We start from the raw sequence: 17,116 nt of genomic DNA, 5'->3' as shown, positions 1-17,116 counted from the left end.
ACTTGAACCAACAGATTTGTTTTCCGTTGCTATAGCCATTGTCAAGCACTCTTCCATTCGCAATAATATCGATTGCACATAAACGAGAGACGCTACACGAAGTGTTATTCAGTTATGTGAGTGTATGTGTAAGTGTTGACAGTAAAAGAACATGGAAAATTTATCCGATTTGTCGATGTGACCTGCCCTTTATATATAATCTGCGTATCTGATAGATAAAGAGAATAATCGTATGTACATGAAAATTATGTTATTGTATTTAGTGTAATTAGAATATCAGAGTTTAATACATCATTAATTGTATATAAATAAGTTTTGTTAATAATTAGATTACATTCGAGCCCATTTGTTAAATGGGTTATATTGACACATGATAATTATTGCACATTTGTCAGCTGTTAATTGATTAATTGAATCTTGATAAATAATTGTGCACATACTCCCTCTTTCTTCCCTCCCTTACATCCTTTTTTTTTTTAACAAAAATTTAACATATTTTTGAAATATGAAATTATCTTATAATTATTTTATAATTTTCTGCAATTATTATATATATCTTTTCTTATTATGTATTGAACAATGATATATGTTATATGTTAATATGCTTTAATATATCTCTCTATGTAAATATTATTTTATATTTTAATATTATTTACATACATTACATCATATATTTTTATTATTTATTATTTATAAATATTTATCAATGTTTATTGCACGAGAAAAACTGATTTATATATCTATGAAATGCAAATCTATAATACAAATTTATTTAGGTACTTTTAATTTTCATCAAAATCTAATAATGAAATTAAAATACCATATTTGCATTTGCATATGTTGATATACTTATAATGAAAAAAATATAAAATAAAATATATTAATATATATATATATATATATATATATCTTTCATATAGTATTCTTTATTTAAATAAATTAATAATTTATTCATTAAATCATCTCATCAATTCATAAAAATATAATATTATGGAAAAATCGGAATACCTTTCGCATTCGACACGCAAAATCTGCGCAAAACTAAAAAAAATCGCTTAAGAGAAAACGCTTGATTACAAATATTTGGCAAAATATTTTCTGTTACGTAAAATCATGGACAATCAAAAACAATAAAATAGAATGAAAATAGATGCAGTTTTTGGCTTGTCCTCTATGCATAAGAACTGTAATTGTCATTCAATAGAACAGTTCTTTTTATTAATGATAAAATGTCTCTTCTCGTCACATATTTGACATTAAATAAAATTTAAAAAAATTGTGCGTTCTTTGTTTTTTTTATAATAAAAACAATCCATATTAAATTTTAATAAAAATAATTTTGATGATAAAATAAGTTATATAATTGATAGAAGAAACGAATCATATGTTGCATGCATTTATATGTATATTTAGTTCTCTTTTTCATAAATAAAACGACTTTTATAAAAAGAGACTAAATAAAAGTTTATTCTAACATCATCAAATTGAGAAATTTTCTGAAAATAAGATAAACTTTCATTCGCTATTTATTTGATCATTGCATTTGCAGCTTTCCATCGTTCATAATTTATATTTATAACGTCGACTATTATTTCTCGGAAATTATTTAGTATTTTTGAATGGTGCAATTTTAAATATAAAAATTATGTGCTTTATTCATTTTTAACATAATACTTCCTCCAAATTAAGACGTACATCAACATATCATGTAACTCTTATGTGACATTTTCGAAAATTCATTTAAAGAGAGAACTTAGTCTGAGAGAAAAGCGTTCGAAATAATTCATTTAAAGAGAGAACTTAGTCTGAGGGAAAAGCACTTAAGCAGCTATATTAATCTTTCAAGCCAGAGGACGAATTTCGTAACAAGTTTCGTCGTCTATAATCGAAATGCATTTTACTGACTCATGTCTCGTTTGTCTATAATTATATATCAACCTGTCTCTGTGCCACAAATAGATCTACGTCGCCAGTCGCCGCATAAAAATACCCATCGACAACCTTGCACTCCATTGACCGCGTTATTACCGTAATATGTCATGTAATGTACATATTTCCATGTACATGTGAACGCAGCTTTAACATGTACATGTATTCTTCGGAAACTAGATAAACACGCACCAGTTTGTAACAGTTTATGCACATATACGTATGAGAATTTGTACCAGATTCAAGAAACTAACTATATGTATAGATGCTAGATAATGCTCGCAGACTGAAAACTTCTTTTGCTCGCTTATGTCTCAATTTTCAACATTTCTTTTATCTGATTGAATTACGACAAAAACAGAAGAGAGAGAAAGAAAATATCAAAGAAAAGGCAAGATCAACTAAGAATAGAATATATACTTTATATGTTACAAAATTATACTACAAATTTATTTTTATATTAAAGATTTTATATTCTTCTCAGATAATTAGAAAATTGTATAAGAAAAATTGCGTAGAATAATATTTATCAATAAACAGAAAAATAAACTAAAAAAGCATATGAGTTAATAATATAATATAGATAATTTTTTAAAAATAATAAATATATAAATGTAAAATGTATGTGAGCATGTGTTAGTGACAGATGCGGACTTATGGTCTAAACATGAGAAAGAGAAAATAAATAATATTACTATATGTATAGACAAATATCTTTAAATAAAAATTATAGCAATTTTTGTTAAATAATCAATGTCCGGTAATTAAAGAAAAATGAGAATAATTTTGATTTTTTGTTTAAACCACAAGACATCCGCGAAAAAAATCCACTTTTATTTTTTCTTCTTTGTTATCCTGATAAACAACCGTTCATGTGAATCTCGCGTTTCTCGCGATACCGAGATGATGCCATCCGATATGCAAAGCGAACAGCTCTCACTCATGAAAATATACATCGTAGATGAAACAAAGTTAAAAACGGAAAATAAGCGAGATAACATTGTGTATATTTTTACAGCATTCATTCCAACATACATATAGCCTAATCATAATATTGCACGTATCTCGTTGTCATGCAGGTCAACGCACGAAGACTTCGTCTCTCCTTCTCGTTTTGAATCAAATCATTCGAGTTCCTGCAGTTTCTTGCCAATACGCGCCTCCAATTAGTCGCGATAGTAATTAATCACTCGATGGAAAAGCAATAATTAAGTAATGGGTCGGGTACACTTACTTATAAATCGCGAGTCTCTCAAGTAGTTGTGCTTTGTTAATTCTTGCTGATGCTGCGGTCTTGATATAATTAATTATCAGTACCTTATAGACGAAAAGATCGCTAAACAATCGTTAAAAAGTAAATACTAAAAAGATTGTTGAAGAAGGTAATAACACTGAAAAGCTTAACGATCAAAGTCGTCGTTGATAAAATTAGCGCACCGTATGTAATTAATTTTGCGTAAACATTCTAATATTTTGCAAAGAAACATTTTAACATTATAACGGTAATAATAACAAAGATTTAAAAAATTTTTAAAAAGTATTAGTTGATTTTTTAATTAAAGCATTCTTTAATCAAAACTTTAATTGAAACTTAAAAACCTTCCATAGCCATAATGATATTTTATGCGAGTCTACATTTAATTAAAAAATATTGTTTATTTCTTATATCATTTGTCCTCCTACGTATTATTGATAAAAAATATATCGCTTTCTCTTTTATTGAAATTTCAATCATGCTAGAAAGAAATTCGTAAATTAATTAGAATAGCATCGAAACTTTTTAAAGTTTAAAACAAAGTTTTTTAATTCACTAAACTTCGAAATGCAGAAAAGAAAATTGCATTTGCATACGTCAAATAAAATTTCCAAAAGTCACATTTCAAATTTCGTCTCGCGTAGCACAATTTGAGAAACGCTATTATAATGTATAGTTCAACATTGTACATCAATTTCTTTTTTGTCCGACATGTTTTCGATAGAACAGAAATGCGATATACTATTTATATTCTAGCGATATCCAGTGATATTCAAATAAATGGATATTGTTGCTTTTCACCGTGGAAATCGTTGACATCTTTTTATCTTTTTCCCGGCATCCTTAACCATTGTAAGGTGACAAAGAAAAATTCCGTATTAGATAACGCATGTATGCATCTCGAGAGCATTCACCGACATAACGCCTGCTCGTAATTACTTGTTAGAAGATCATCTTGATAACAGGTGATAACGGGTGTATATAAATAATTTAAATGCTGAGTGAGAGAAAGAGAAAGAAATAGAGAGAGAAAAAGAGAAGGAGGAAGGAGGGTGTAAACCTGGCGTAAACATTATGATGACGCATAACGCAGTAATTAAGATAATACGGTTTGCATCACGAGACACGAGTTGAGGGAGTGCCCTTGGGTTGACACGCTGAGCATTATACATGAATGTTAAATTAGCTCCGAGCTAATTGTGTATATTCAGGAGAACTCTGGCAATACAGCTAGCAGACTTCATAATTCATAAAGCGTCCAAGTATTTTCTTATTCTTATGCCTTTATAAACAGAAGTTAGTTGAGACTCTGTCTAAACTAAAATAAAATTTTTTGTGAGAACACATTTTTATTTAAATATAATAACATTTCTTTTCGAAAAAGCACTGTTTAATAGTAATACATAAAATATGTACATATCTTGTAAGAAAAAAAGGTATACATTTTTCTTTTCATTTATAATTATGTAATTGTTCAATTTCTAAATTAAATTTCTATAATACAACGCAAATTCTTGACATTTGTTTTAGAAAATTATAATTATAATTTTTAGGTTGACGCAAAATGTACGCAAATTTGTTGAATTAAAAAATAATGTATATTTAATGACAAAAATTTAATTTCAGTTTTTTTCCATCTGTATTTTTCAGATGTTTGACAAACGCTGTAATGTCGAAGAAATAAAATTTTAACTTTAACACTGTCGTATGAATTTTCTTCTGCGCAATAGTAATGTGCGTCATGCACATTAAAAAAGATCAACAGAAATTCTTTGAAGAAAGTCTCAAATGTTCAGCACAGTGACATTAAAAAGGTTTTACATTTGAAACCTTAGCATTAAATAGAACCTCAGAATTATCACATTTTCTCTCTTTTTAGCTTTATTCTATTTCTAAAAAAACATGCAAAAATTGATCAAATTAATATGCATTTATAAAATTAATTATTAATATAACAATTAGCAGTTCTTGCTCGTGATTGTTTTCTACACATATATCACATATTATCAATGTTTACTACTAAAATATTTTTCAGGTCACTATTCGTGGCGTGGATGGATTGCAGAATTTCGGTTTATGAAAGAAGAGCTCATAAAATATTTACATTTACAGTGACACATCTAAGAATTCGAGAAGGAAGCACTTCTTGTTCGCAGAAAAATATGAATATAGTATTGTGACAATGCGGTAGAAATAAATAATAGGAATAAATTCTTTAGTTTGTCGACTATATATATTATGTCGCGCTAAAAGTAATCCACGACTTATCTTCGCCTAAAAATCACAATAACACAAATAAAACAGCTATCCTTTTTCAGAAACGCCATTTCATAGAGAAAATATCTTAATATTATTTAAAATGTATACATGTGTTACTTATTTTAAAGAATTTAAAGATATATTTTAAATATATAATTATAAAAAAAATATTTATATTATATCGTATAATAAGATATCAATTATTATAGCGTTAAATATAAATTATGAAAAAATCTCACTTATTACTCCATCTAAATGTGTGGCAATTTTTATCGTTTATTTTTATTAAAACCTTGAGCTTTAGAGCTTCTAGTTATTGCAAATTTTTAGTGCTTGCTATAACTTTCTACATTAAAGGCTTACAGAAGTTTCCATAGCTTGCTTTGTATAACAAGATTTTGTGTAGAATTACATGTTTCGCAGAGTCGCTGATTGGTGAAAATGCGAAATCGACTTTCTGGGTGGAGATGTTTCATGCAGTTTATTATGACGGCGACGATGGATTCTCGAGACACGATACGAAACTTCGCGGCAGGGTGTATCAAGCTATAAAGTTGTAAACGCGGTCAGATCGAAATGAACAGCCGTGCGGGAAGGCGCGACATGACAGTGCCTTCCTCGAGGTCGACAATATTGATTCGTAAACTACCGACGTTGTTGTGCTACGCCTGTCTAAAGCGGATACAGCTTAGGCACATCGATAAATTGCAGATTCCCAGTCCTTTGCTGCGATTTCTCATGTATATTAATTCAAGGTAATTTGTTTAAAGTCTTTATATTGATATGTCATAGATAAGTTATGATGATATTGATATATATATATAATCTGAAAGATGTAATGCTTTTTAAAAAATAACATAAATTATTAGTTAACGTTAATTTTATATTCATTTCAATCTAAAAAAAAGATTTTATAAAAGGATTATACAAATAGAACGTCGATAAACTTAGTAATTTTTGGACATTATATAATATTATAATTTTGATTGAATATATATATAAACTGCAAAGTTATCCCGGCTAATTAAAAATTTTTCATGTAAATTAAAAAATAAAAATATTAAAATAAAGAATAAAAATTTATTTTGAGAAACTTTTTTGAATCATAATAATTATTTTTTCTTCAGAAAATGATTTCATAAAATTCTCATAAAGTGACATGATAAAAATTTCAAATCAAAAGTAAAAAAATTCACTGACGTTACAATGTGATCGACGTATATAAATGTCACGTGTTATATAGAATCTCTAGAAAATTGGAGAAGAGTTCACAAATCGAATTTTTTCTTTTTTTCCTACAAACTTGCGAGGACTCGAGTGGGCTAAGTCGCGTCCATTAAGTATGTGATGCGATTGCCGGTTCTCGCTATGGTAACTTGACAAATCGACTTTCATAGTATAAGTCTTCTCGCTCCATGTGGCCGGGATTTCGCGACGTAGATGGTCTTGGAGTTCGTGAACACGGGAAAAACGAATGAGCTGAGGTGGTCTCGGTAATTGAGCGAAGGGATTTAGACGTCACGCGTCACTCGCACGCCTAGGGCTGAAAGAAGAAACTTCCAATCCAGCGACTACGTCAAAAAGGTTATTCGATCGCTCGTAAACCGGTCGAGACTCTCGCGTCTCTCGTTCTTCTCGCGCTCCCATCAGTTATGTGACAAATAACGTGCAAACGAAGAAATTTCCGCATGTATCCCGTCAATTTAATTATTTCTGATGGTATTTCGTAGTTAAACGTACGATTATTGATTGAAAATCTATATCTGTACATCTTAAATACGATCAATTTTGATTGTTTGATTTTTATGATTTTTAATCTTATGTTAATTAAATAAATATCAAGATTATAAGTTAGCTTTGAATGCGCAGAAGACTATAAATCCGCGATAAAATCATGATATAATTGTTATCGATAAAATTCAAAACAAGAAGAAACTTCCACGTTGTGTCGATTGTCTATAGTAGTCGCAGTAGTTCGAACACTTTTTGGTCGGACAGGGGCCCGAGTGTATGATCCGCCAAAACCTATTTCCCATAGGTGCTGTGATTCGATTCTCTACTACAAGTTATCGCTACTTTTCTCCCTAGTGTCACTTTTTTCTTTGCTGCCGTGTCACGTTTTCTTTCTTTTCTCTTATCTCAAGCATTGCTATGCTGCGAAGTCCTATAACCCTCTCGAGATTTGTTCTAGGAAGACAAAGAGAGATAGGATGACGCTGAGGGAGAAAACGAAATATAACTGGAGAACTGGGAGAGAGTACCAAGGAGTACAAAAGTTTTCGATTAGTCTTCCGCTTGAAATGACTCTCATGCACAATGAGAAAACTGTATAATAAGCATTCAAGAAACGTGTAGGTGCCCTCCATGCTTTTTTTTTTTTTTTTTTTTGTTTTATTGTACATAACGCAGCAAAAAACCGGAATATAAAAGAGAATTTTATCATATAGAGATTTTTTACGCTTTTTCTGTACATTTCAAAATAGTTTCATTCATTATAATTTGTTCTGTTGCAGATATCGTTCCGGATTTAAATAAAAGATTTTGTATAAAAACACTTAAAATTAAAAATGTATAACACGAATAAGTATAACAATACAATATTATAATAAATAAATATATTTAATATCATAAATAATTAACATCATAAATAATTTTCCAGACATATGTATATATATACACTAATAAAGCAATTTATATCAATTACAAAATTATTTTTTTTATAAAGTATATTAAAATATTATATAATGAACAAAGTGTTAGCATTTCATGATGTGTCATTATTGAGCAAGAGAACTTCTATAAAACATAAAAATTTTCTGACATACACTTTCTCACATGCATTGACAGACATGTACATATACAAGAAAACTACACTTAAAGATAAAAAAAATTGTAAAAGTTTTTTGTAGATAGAATTATCACATAATAAAAATATTTAAAAATCGAAAAAATTGAAGAAATCGAAGAAATTATCCATCTTATTATTAATTTCATGAAATACTATGCAGGCATAATGTCTGTTATAGAATATAATATGATCTGTATAATAATAATACTATTCTTTAATAATAACTCAAAATAATTAAAGGCCTTTTTTTCTTGTATGATTTGATTTGATTCGATTTCCGTATCTTAATGACTAACTAAAGCTATCATGACAATAGGCTATGATAACATTATAAACAATAACGAATAATAAAAGTCGATCTACTATCTATCATTATACGATAAATGAAATAACATAACAAAGTTTCATTTAATTCGATTTATTACAATTATTTATAATGTCATTTTGATATGATGACATCATTGAAGTTATAAGCGTATTTAGCATTAAGAAAAATACGAGGAAGAAATATCAAGAAACAGATAAGTAAAATTTTAAAAATATCGTAGAATTTGGCGATGAATTGTTCATAATTGTATTAAATTTGTTGTAATATATTAAACTTTATATGTTTAACTTTCATATCAATTTAATATGTTTTTCAATATAATTCACGAATAAGACATAACTTGTTGTTTGTATATGTATAGAACTTTGTAAAAAATGTCAAATATATAGATAGTAATTCAATTCATTGTTGCATGAAATTACTGGCATTTGCCAAATCTACCAAAAAGCTCCTGGGAAATTCTCTACAAGAATCTTGCATTAAAATCCTTCCGAAAATTGCTTTTTTTGTCTCTTTCTCTTTCGTCTGCACACCATTTTTAAACTATCTCATTTTTAAAGAGATATATTCATTCAAGGTGCTGCTGATCAAAAGACAATGAGATGATGTGCACCTCTGCATGTTTGTTTGCTCGACTGGCTGTTGGCGATGAACGAGGGCGAAAGAGCATCAAATTTCATCGAGCTTATCAAAGTGCCAAGAGCGACGGTGTTGTAACAAGTTTTCGACGGAAACGATGTTTTCCCGCGAGGTCGCTCACTTTAAAGCGCCATAAAGCAGAAAATAGTTCACGTCAGACCACTACGTCGTGATATTGTGCCGCGGTAAATAATATGTGGAACGTAGAATTTTGTGAAGTTAAGTTTACGCTTAATTCACGGAATGTACATAGTCTTACTCTGATAATTCTGTATAAATTTTGTTTATCGCAAAACAGCTTGTGTGTATTAAATATATTATGTGATATAATTAGGATTATATAATTCTCCATTTCAATTAACAAAATATATTTTAGTTATATGTGTATGCTTTCGTTATTTGTTATGTTAACTATCGTTTGCATTTTGGTAAATGTTGCATTTGATATAATTTAGGGAGACAATAACTATTTAATAATATGACATATATCTATATTAATATTATCAAGAGCTAAAATAATTAATTTATAGTTTAGAAATACAATTTTATAATATAGACACATGACATTCTTTTTCTTGTATTATAATTAATTTAGGTAATATCTCTCTTTTAATAAATATAAAAAAACAATATATATTTATAAAAATCTATCTCTCTCTAACAATATTGCAATATTTTTAAAGATCATTAAATATCATCAATAAATACACACACACACACACACACACATTGTAGAGTATAATATCGGATATTACAGAGATATTTCATTAAATTTTTGAATTTATAAAATTTAATATTTTTAAATAAAATTTATAAAATATTGACTTAAAATTAAAATTAGTGGATTTAATTCGCTTTCAAATTCTATTATATTGTTAGTGATTCTTTGAAAAGCCTGTCATATAAATAATGTAAACGAAAAATGCTCGTATATTTTTCTGCTTTTGATATCCAATGCTGTTTTATATCGCAATTAAAGAGTACATATTTATGAATACGAGCGTGAAAGTATTTTTTAGTCACTTGAAATTTATTCTGAGAGAAAAATTCGTTGTCTTGCATCACAAATTCTCAACAGAGAATTGATGAATAATAATCGAGGAGAAGGTAGCAAATTCTCTCTTTCTCTCTCCAGAGAATAAATGAGATAAAATAGACATATCCCCGATCTAGCACATATTTAAATCATGTTTTTGAAAATACGATCGATAATCTGGTCTATTCTTCGAACATCAATGATTCCCTTATGTGCAGGCAACAGGTGATATATCCGTTCTTTCGCTGCATTCGTTATCAAATTTCCTGGATTCCTTCATTGAGGATCGAAATTATTATCAGACATGCAAGCTATTCAATTACATTCCTGTCTTTGGCTGTCTTTTCATTTTCTCTATCAAGATAACTTTATAAATTCGTGCAAACTAAAGACATAAAAATTAACTGAACATAATATATATGTATTTTTACTATTTTAATACAACATTTTATGTTGTTCCTTTGATATTATTTGATTTACAACTAATAACTCAAAATTATTTAATTCACTTTTTTATTGCGTGGCAAATGTCAAGCAAATAATATGATCAAAGCATAATAGATTATCTATAATAATTTATTTATAAAAGTAATAATTTTGCAGTTACTCTTGCGCTGAAATTTTATAACTTTTCCTAAAAGGCAATCGGCTAATTAAAATAATCGATATGCCTTCCGCGGAACACCTAGCGGAAATAAATCAACGTATTCGCCTTTTCTTGCGATACGTCAAAAATTAAACTTTTCAAAATGAGCTTTTTTGTAATTAGAGCAAAGTGCGAAGCAAATTCGAGAATAATTATTCAAGAATAATTCCAAGAACTCATATTAATATTAAGGATAACAAGCGGATATTAAATTCCATTTTAATATAATTATTCGCTTTGATAAAATTGTAAGATACGCTGACCATCGAAGTCGAAGTGACTATTTGTTCGCAGATTGTGCCGCTTTGTAATGGATTAAATTTTAATGAAAATTTGTTTTTGTGGCACAAGTTTATTTAATTTATACTCAAATCACTTAGGTTCGGTATTAGATTAAATTTAAATTTGTAATATTTTCATTCTTGATTAATAGATTATAGAAAAAAATCGTCATATTTCATAATGAAAAAGCTTTTAGATTTTTTCTCTTTAAATAAAACTTTTTTCGAAAAGTTTTTTCAAATATAATATTAATATCATTTTTCAATGTAGGTATATAGAAAAATATATACGTGAAATTTTTAGAAGAAAAATATTATTGCATCAAAATTATTTATAGCTTTAATTCTCTGCTTTTGTTACTACTCGTCGCTACTTTTTAAATTTTTTATAATCACTAAAAATTTTAATTAATTTTAGATTTATTTTTACAATTTATTTATATTTTATATTTATCGAAAGTATATCGCATATACGATTAAATCTTTCAAATATATATATGTATATATTGCAGCTTAATTACAGAGGATGCAATTATTAGATGTCCCACTTGTGTCACTCTCCATAAATATAATTAAAAATGTTTTATTTCATGTTGATGGCAGTGACATTTGTGTTCTCTGTTCTTGATGCTTTTCATCTGCAAATTGCAAATGGTTCATTATAGTAGAATGCACTGTCACATTGATGCTGAATACTGGACAGCATTGGTGGCATAATGATCGACACGCGACTAATTTATGTAATTTACTATTGTTCAAAGATATAACCCCGAACCTGTCATAATGACAAATAAGCTTATTGCGTAATGGATTGTACATACTTCGCATCTATCATAATTTCTTACAAATTTAAAAAGCGAGGATAGTAGCATGATTGAAGAGTTCAACGTGTTTACATTTTCCATCTTGTGCTCGGTCATAAGATAAATATAATTTTATATTTTATAATTTTTAATTTTATTATTTATGAAGATTTCTTTATATCGCAATATCTTAGTCACAAAATTCAAATTAAAATGATATTAATTATATATTAGTTTCAGAAAAATTCCTAATATATATTTACATATTATCATAGATTATAGATCTAGTATATGTACGTATAAGCTAAAAAATTTAGCTATGTAATTTTTCATATTGCATTGATTTGTTCATTATTACCTGACATTCTGTAATTCATTGTTTTTAATCAAGAGATACACAAAAAATTTAAAAATTAATCACATCAAACGTTTCTTAATACAATAAAAAAATTTGGCAAATTAAAAATATTATTGTTATAAGTAAATATAAATTTAAGGTAACCAAATTATACGGTAAAATTGTGATATTGCTACTCTTAAACAATTACGATTTATGCTTCAAATATTTGCTATAAACTGATTACATGAACAAATAATAGCTAAAAGCAAAATCGGATTAAAGTGAAAATCCTCTAGAGAATAATATATTGGCCTAAAGAAAAATCGTTTTTTGGAAATCGTAAGAGTAAACACAATAAATCAAAGTTGAAATTAGTTAAAGAGTTTTTAATTTAAAAATTGATTCATCTCTAATCCTATTTATCTGATGGATGTTCTCTTTTTCAGTTACAGATTTTTTTATCAATTTAGAACCAAAAAATTAATTTATATATGTCATCTTTTTTCTACAAATTTTAATTTTTGATATAAAATATCTTACTAGTTAAAAATCGAAGGTTAAAAGAAATCTTATGTAAAATGATGTGGATTTTATTCCAATCCTGAAACTGATATTAAGAATAAATCCATTCACTTCCAACTGGTTATAACACAAAAGAACTGTTAATCTTTTTTTTAAACAAATTAATTCCTAATTAAAAACTTAAACAGAACTTATAAATAATCTAATCTTATGACATTCATCTCTATTTCCATAAAAATAATTATAGTTTCTTATATATTTATGCCATCTATATTTTTAAAATATTGAGATGGATAATTCTAAATGTGTATACTAAAAAATCTCATAATATAATATCCATGTCTAAATCCATAAAATAAAAACATCGCAATGTAATCATTTTATTGAAGTATATAGTTTTTGTTCCGAACTCCCCAATTAACTAGCATTCGATAGGAGAGAGAGAGAGGTGCGATTGTTCTAGAACATTGTGTCCCACGCAAGAGACTCGGGCTAAGATCGCGTCCGCGGCAGACCCTTGTATGTTCGCGATGTGTATCCGTCGTAGGAATTAATTGCAGTTCGTCACCCAAGAGGTGCTGTCGCTTTTACGATCAACCTGCCGTCCGGGTTTGGCAGCGCTATGAGCTCAACAGCGACTGTTACTCGACCGTGTTTCATTAACAGGACAAGAAACGGGTTCCTGACGGGTCGCGTCTGATTTCCGGCGTGATGACGATGGCAACAACTGTTTGCGGGAACAAGGCATTTCGATTACCGCAAACGGTCCTCTGATGTCGGTAGGAGGACCTTGTGTCAACTATACGTCAGCACAAATTCGGATGATGCTCGTAGAGGGTTGACAGGTACCGCGCATTAATTGAAACGATTGTCGTAGAATAATGCTATTCAGAAATTATGTATATAATTTTCGTATATTCTACATTATTTTGATTATAGCACCAATGCATAATTTAGTTTAACTTTTATACGAAATATTTAAAAGATATACATTTACTTTCAATTACATATTCTTTAATCAAGTATGATGTATATTTTGTAAGAAATATCGCGAAAAAACTCATTTTTTTAATGTAAATTAAATTACAAATCGAGTCAAATATGCTTAGCAAGTACTTTTCAGGATTGCAATATAAATATTAAAAAATAATATCTCTATAAACTCTGAGTTATAATCCAAGTAATATTACATATGCGATTATATAAATAAAATTGAATATAATAAATAATTAAACGTTAACATCCAATATTAATCGAGTAAAATGTACAAATATTAAAAAATAAATAACATTATTTACGAAAAAAATTGCTATAAGTGTGCTTAGAAAAATTGAAGTAGCATCGAAACACACACGAAACGGAGAGATCAAAGCGTACATATCTCAGTCTCTGAATTCGTCGCGATAATTAAAGTTCTTCAGATTGTACCTTCAAGTACAGCAATTAAAACAGAATTTGCAAACAAACTCTAGAAAATAATTGCCTTTAAAAGTCACTAAAAGTGAAGAATAAAAATATTTACAATAAAAAGCGCAAATGATTATTCTTTTGAACACATTTTTATACATAAAAATAAAAATATAGATAAAACAAATCGATTATAAAATGGTGACATTACTTAATTGAGCTAATAATTTTGTTTTATAATTTTCAGCTCAATGCTTAAAATGACTAAAAAAGAAGCTCGTGCATTTTGTTATTTAAGTCATCAATTATGTGGCTTTGTAATCATTTCTTAAGAGAATTACAATCTAAGTATATAGTACTTCGATAGCGTAACGATAAAACAATTTTATGATATTCTAGAGAAAATATCAAACAATATATCGAATCTTAACTTTATTATAATAATATATATTATATTTTTCGCTTTACTATTGTAATGTTTGTATAGATTTCTCCCAAAAAAAACCCGCATTTTTTCCTAGTAATTTTCATTGTATCTAAAATTAACATATTTTATTTAACTGAAGTAACATATTTTATTCAATTGATTCCACCGTCTGTGAAATCTGCGATTAAATTTCTAAGGAAAAGAGATTGGAATAATAGTTTACCGGAAGAAAGGTATTTTTCACACACTGAAAAAAATTTCACGTGGAATGAGACCTGTCACGCAAGCAGTGATACGAATAAGAAATGAACAGCCTTGAGTGCTCCCTTAGAAAAGCAAGTAACATAAGAATTTTTTTATTAATTCCGAAAGCTTCATGGTGCTATTACATTTTATTTTACCGTCACATCTGCATGTTGTACACAGCATAACTCAAAGAAAAATAAATCGAAACAGCACTCGCGCTATTTCATTGGAAGAAATTCCATGTCGGATATCTCGCACGCGAGCAATGGCGTAAGCAGAAAAAGCGGCGATAGCGAGTTAAGAAAATAGTAACGATACAAGACACACGTTTCGAAAATTGGCGAACATTACTCAAACTAAATGCAATATAATTGTAAAAAAAAAGAGACTAATTTATATACATATTATATAAAATTCTATAGCTTTTATCTATCGCTTATAAAAAAAATCACGTCTGCTTGTTGAATCAATTCTTTATGCAATCATTGAAGAGAAAAAACGGTAGGCAGACATACATGTTGTATCAACAGAATTTATCTGAAGAAAAATGATGAATGTGGAAGATGAGACAACAGATCATACAATTGTTCGTTACGCAGCTAAAATAAAACTGAAAAATAAATGGAAGGTCAATAGCAAAGGGATGAAAAAATTCATCTGATTTTATTTTTTGCTCGTAAATCCGGCTATGAATGGTTCATGAAACTTCAATTAGACGCCAATTTCGCTAGTGACGAATTAAACTTTCTGCTGAATAAAGCTATTATCAAACGTTGAGACGAAAAGAAAGGTACATCGCGTCAGAATAGAAAAATTTCACTGGCGAATAAAAATTTGATAGTAACATTCGTAGAGAATATTATTTTATCCCAATGCATAGAAAACAAATTAATCATTCCGTATGGTTTTCTGACTTCATGATAGTTTCTTCTTTATTTATGAAAATCTAAAACTTTTGCTGTAGTGGTCGCAAATGTTTATAAAGAAAATTATAACTTTCTTCAATGTTCCATTTGTATGACATGTATACAGTAATGATTTATATTTAAGCATGACGAAAAGAGGAATATATCTCTTAGAAATTCTCTTGCACATGTGTGTTTGCGAGATGGAATTTTATTTACTTAACATATTTTGCCTTTTAATTCAAAATCTGTAAAAAGATTGTATAAAGATGCTACTATAATAAAGTCTTCCACTTTTAAATAAAATAATAATGACGGAATCTTTTTCAAATTCAAAGTCACAGGCTTCCTTTAATAGAAAATTTATGACAAATAATAATTATTTACCTCATCCTTATTTATATGTGTCATTCATAACAAACTCTGTTTAAAATAATGAAAATTAATTCATCATATAATTTAGAAATAAAACAGAATATCATTAAAATCTGAAGAATTATGTTGCATCAAATCTCTTTCTCCCCCTTCCCCCTCCCTCTCTCTCTTTTCTCAACATACTTTACATATTAGAATGAATTGCATTCAACTGATACTCGACAGCATATATATAACATGCAATATATCCCATATATCAACATTCAAGTACTCCAATAATATCTCATTCGCGCTGAAAGAGCGCTATAACGTCTCCTGTGATTGATACTTACGATCATACTTGTAACAAGATAACTGGCGCTAAATATCTCGTAAAACGCGAATGATTCACCATCGTTTGTTGCACTTTAACGAGTGACGTACTGAAATTGTTATGGAACGCAGATTAAAACTGAATAGCAAACGCCGGACACTGTGTCGTTTATTCGTGTCGCGTATTGAATTCTCATGTCGAGTCTGGAAATGTCGTCTGTCATTGCCGCACAAAACACTCGAAAATGAAGAATTGCGTTAAAATACCAAAAGGGCAAGATAATAATAAATATGTCAATATTATATAAATATATTAATTTCAATGTAATTGTCACATTTCAATGTAAATTATCAAGGTTATAATTTCCTTTACGCTGCTATAATTATTTATTAATTATTTTGCTTTTATACTTTACTTTTTATTTATGTATGCAAAATTGTTTTAAAATTCAATTTTTTAGCTTAATCATCTCAAAATATTATCTCACATCATCTTTGATCGGATCGCAATGACAGTAATTAATATTAATTGATTTATATCAATTATAATTATAATAA

General features: G+C 28.4%; 2 protein-coding genes across 16 annotated transcripts in view; one reads left to right on the top strand and one right to left on the bottom strand.

The window, feature by feature from the left end:
• The window catches only part of Slo2 (slowpoke 2), a 216,609-nt gene that overhangs the window by 56,459 nt on the left and 143,034 nt on the right, over nucleotides 1–17,116 (bottom strand). The window lies entirely within an intron of this gene.
• On the top strand, nucleotides 5,752–7,856 carry LOC145936421 (uncharacterized). Its single transcript, XM_083038634.1, has 2 exons — nucleotides 5,752–6,198; nucleotides 7,635–7,856. Exons 1-2 carry the CDS (start codon nucleotides 6,020–6,022, stop codon nucleotides 7,774–7,776), a joined length of 321 nt encoding a protein of 106 aa, XP_082894760.1. The 5' UTR covers nucleotides 5,752–6,019; the 3' UTR covers nucleotides 7,777–7,856.

The sequence above is a fragment of the Prenolepis imparis genome, unplaced genomic scaffold, assembly GCF_030444845.1.
Source record: "Prenolepis imparis isolate NDT839.2.m4 unplaced genomic scaffold, iyPreImpa1.0 SCAF_5, whole genome shotgun sequence".
Taxonomy (NCBI): Eukaryota; Metazoa; Arthropoda; class Insecta; order Hymenoptera; family Formicidae; genus Prenolepis; species Prenolepis imparis.
Note: the sequence above shows the minus strand (reverse complement) of the source record. Positions and strands in the feature narration are given on the sequence as shown.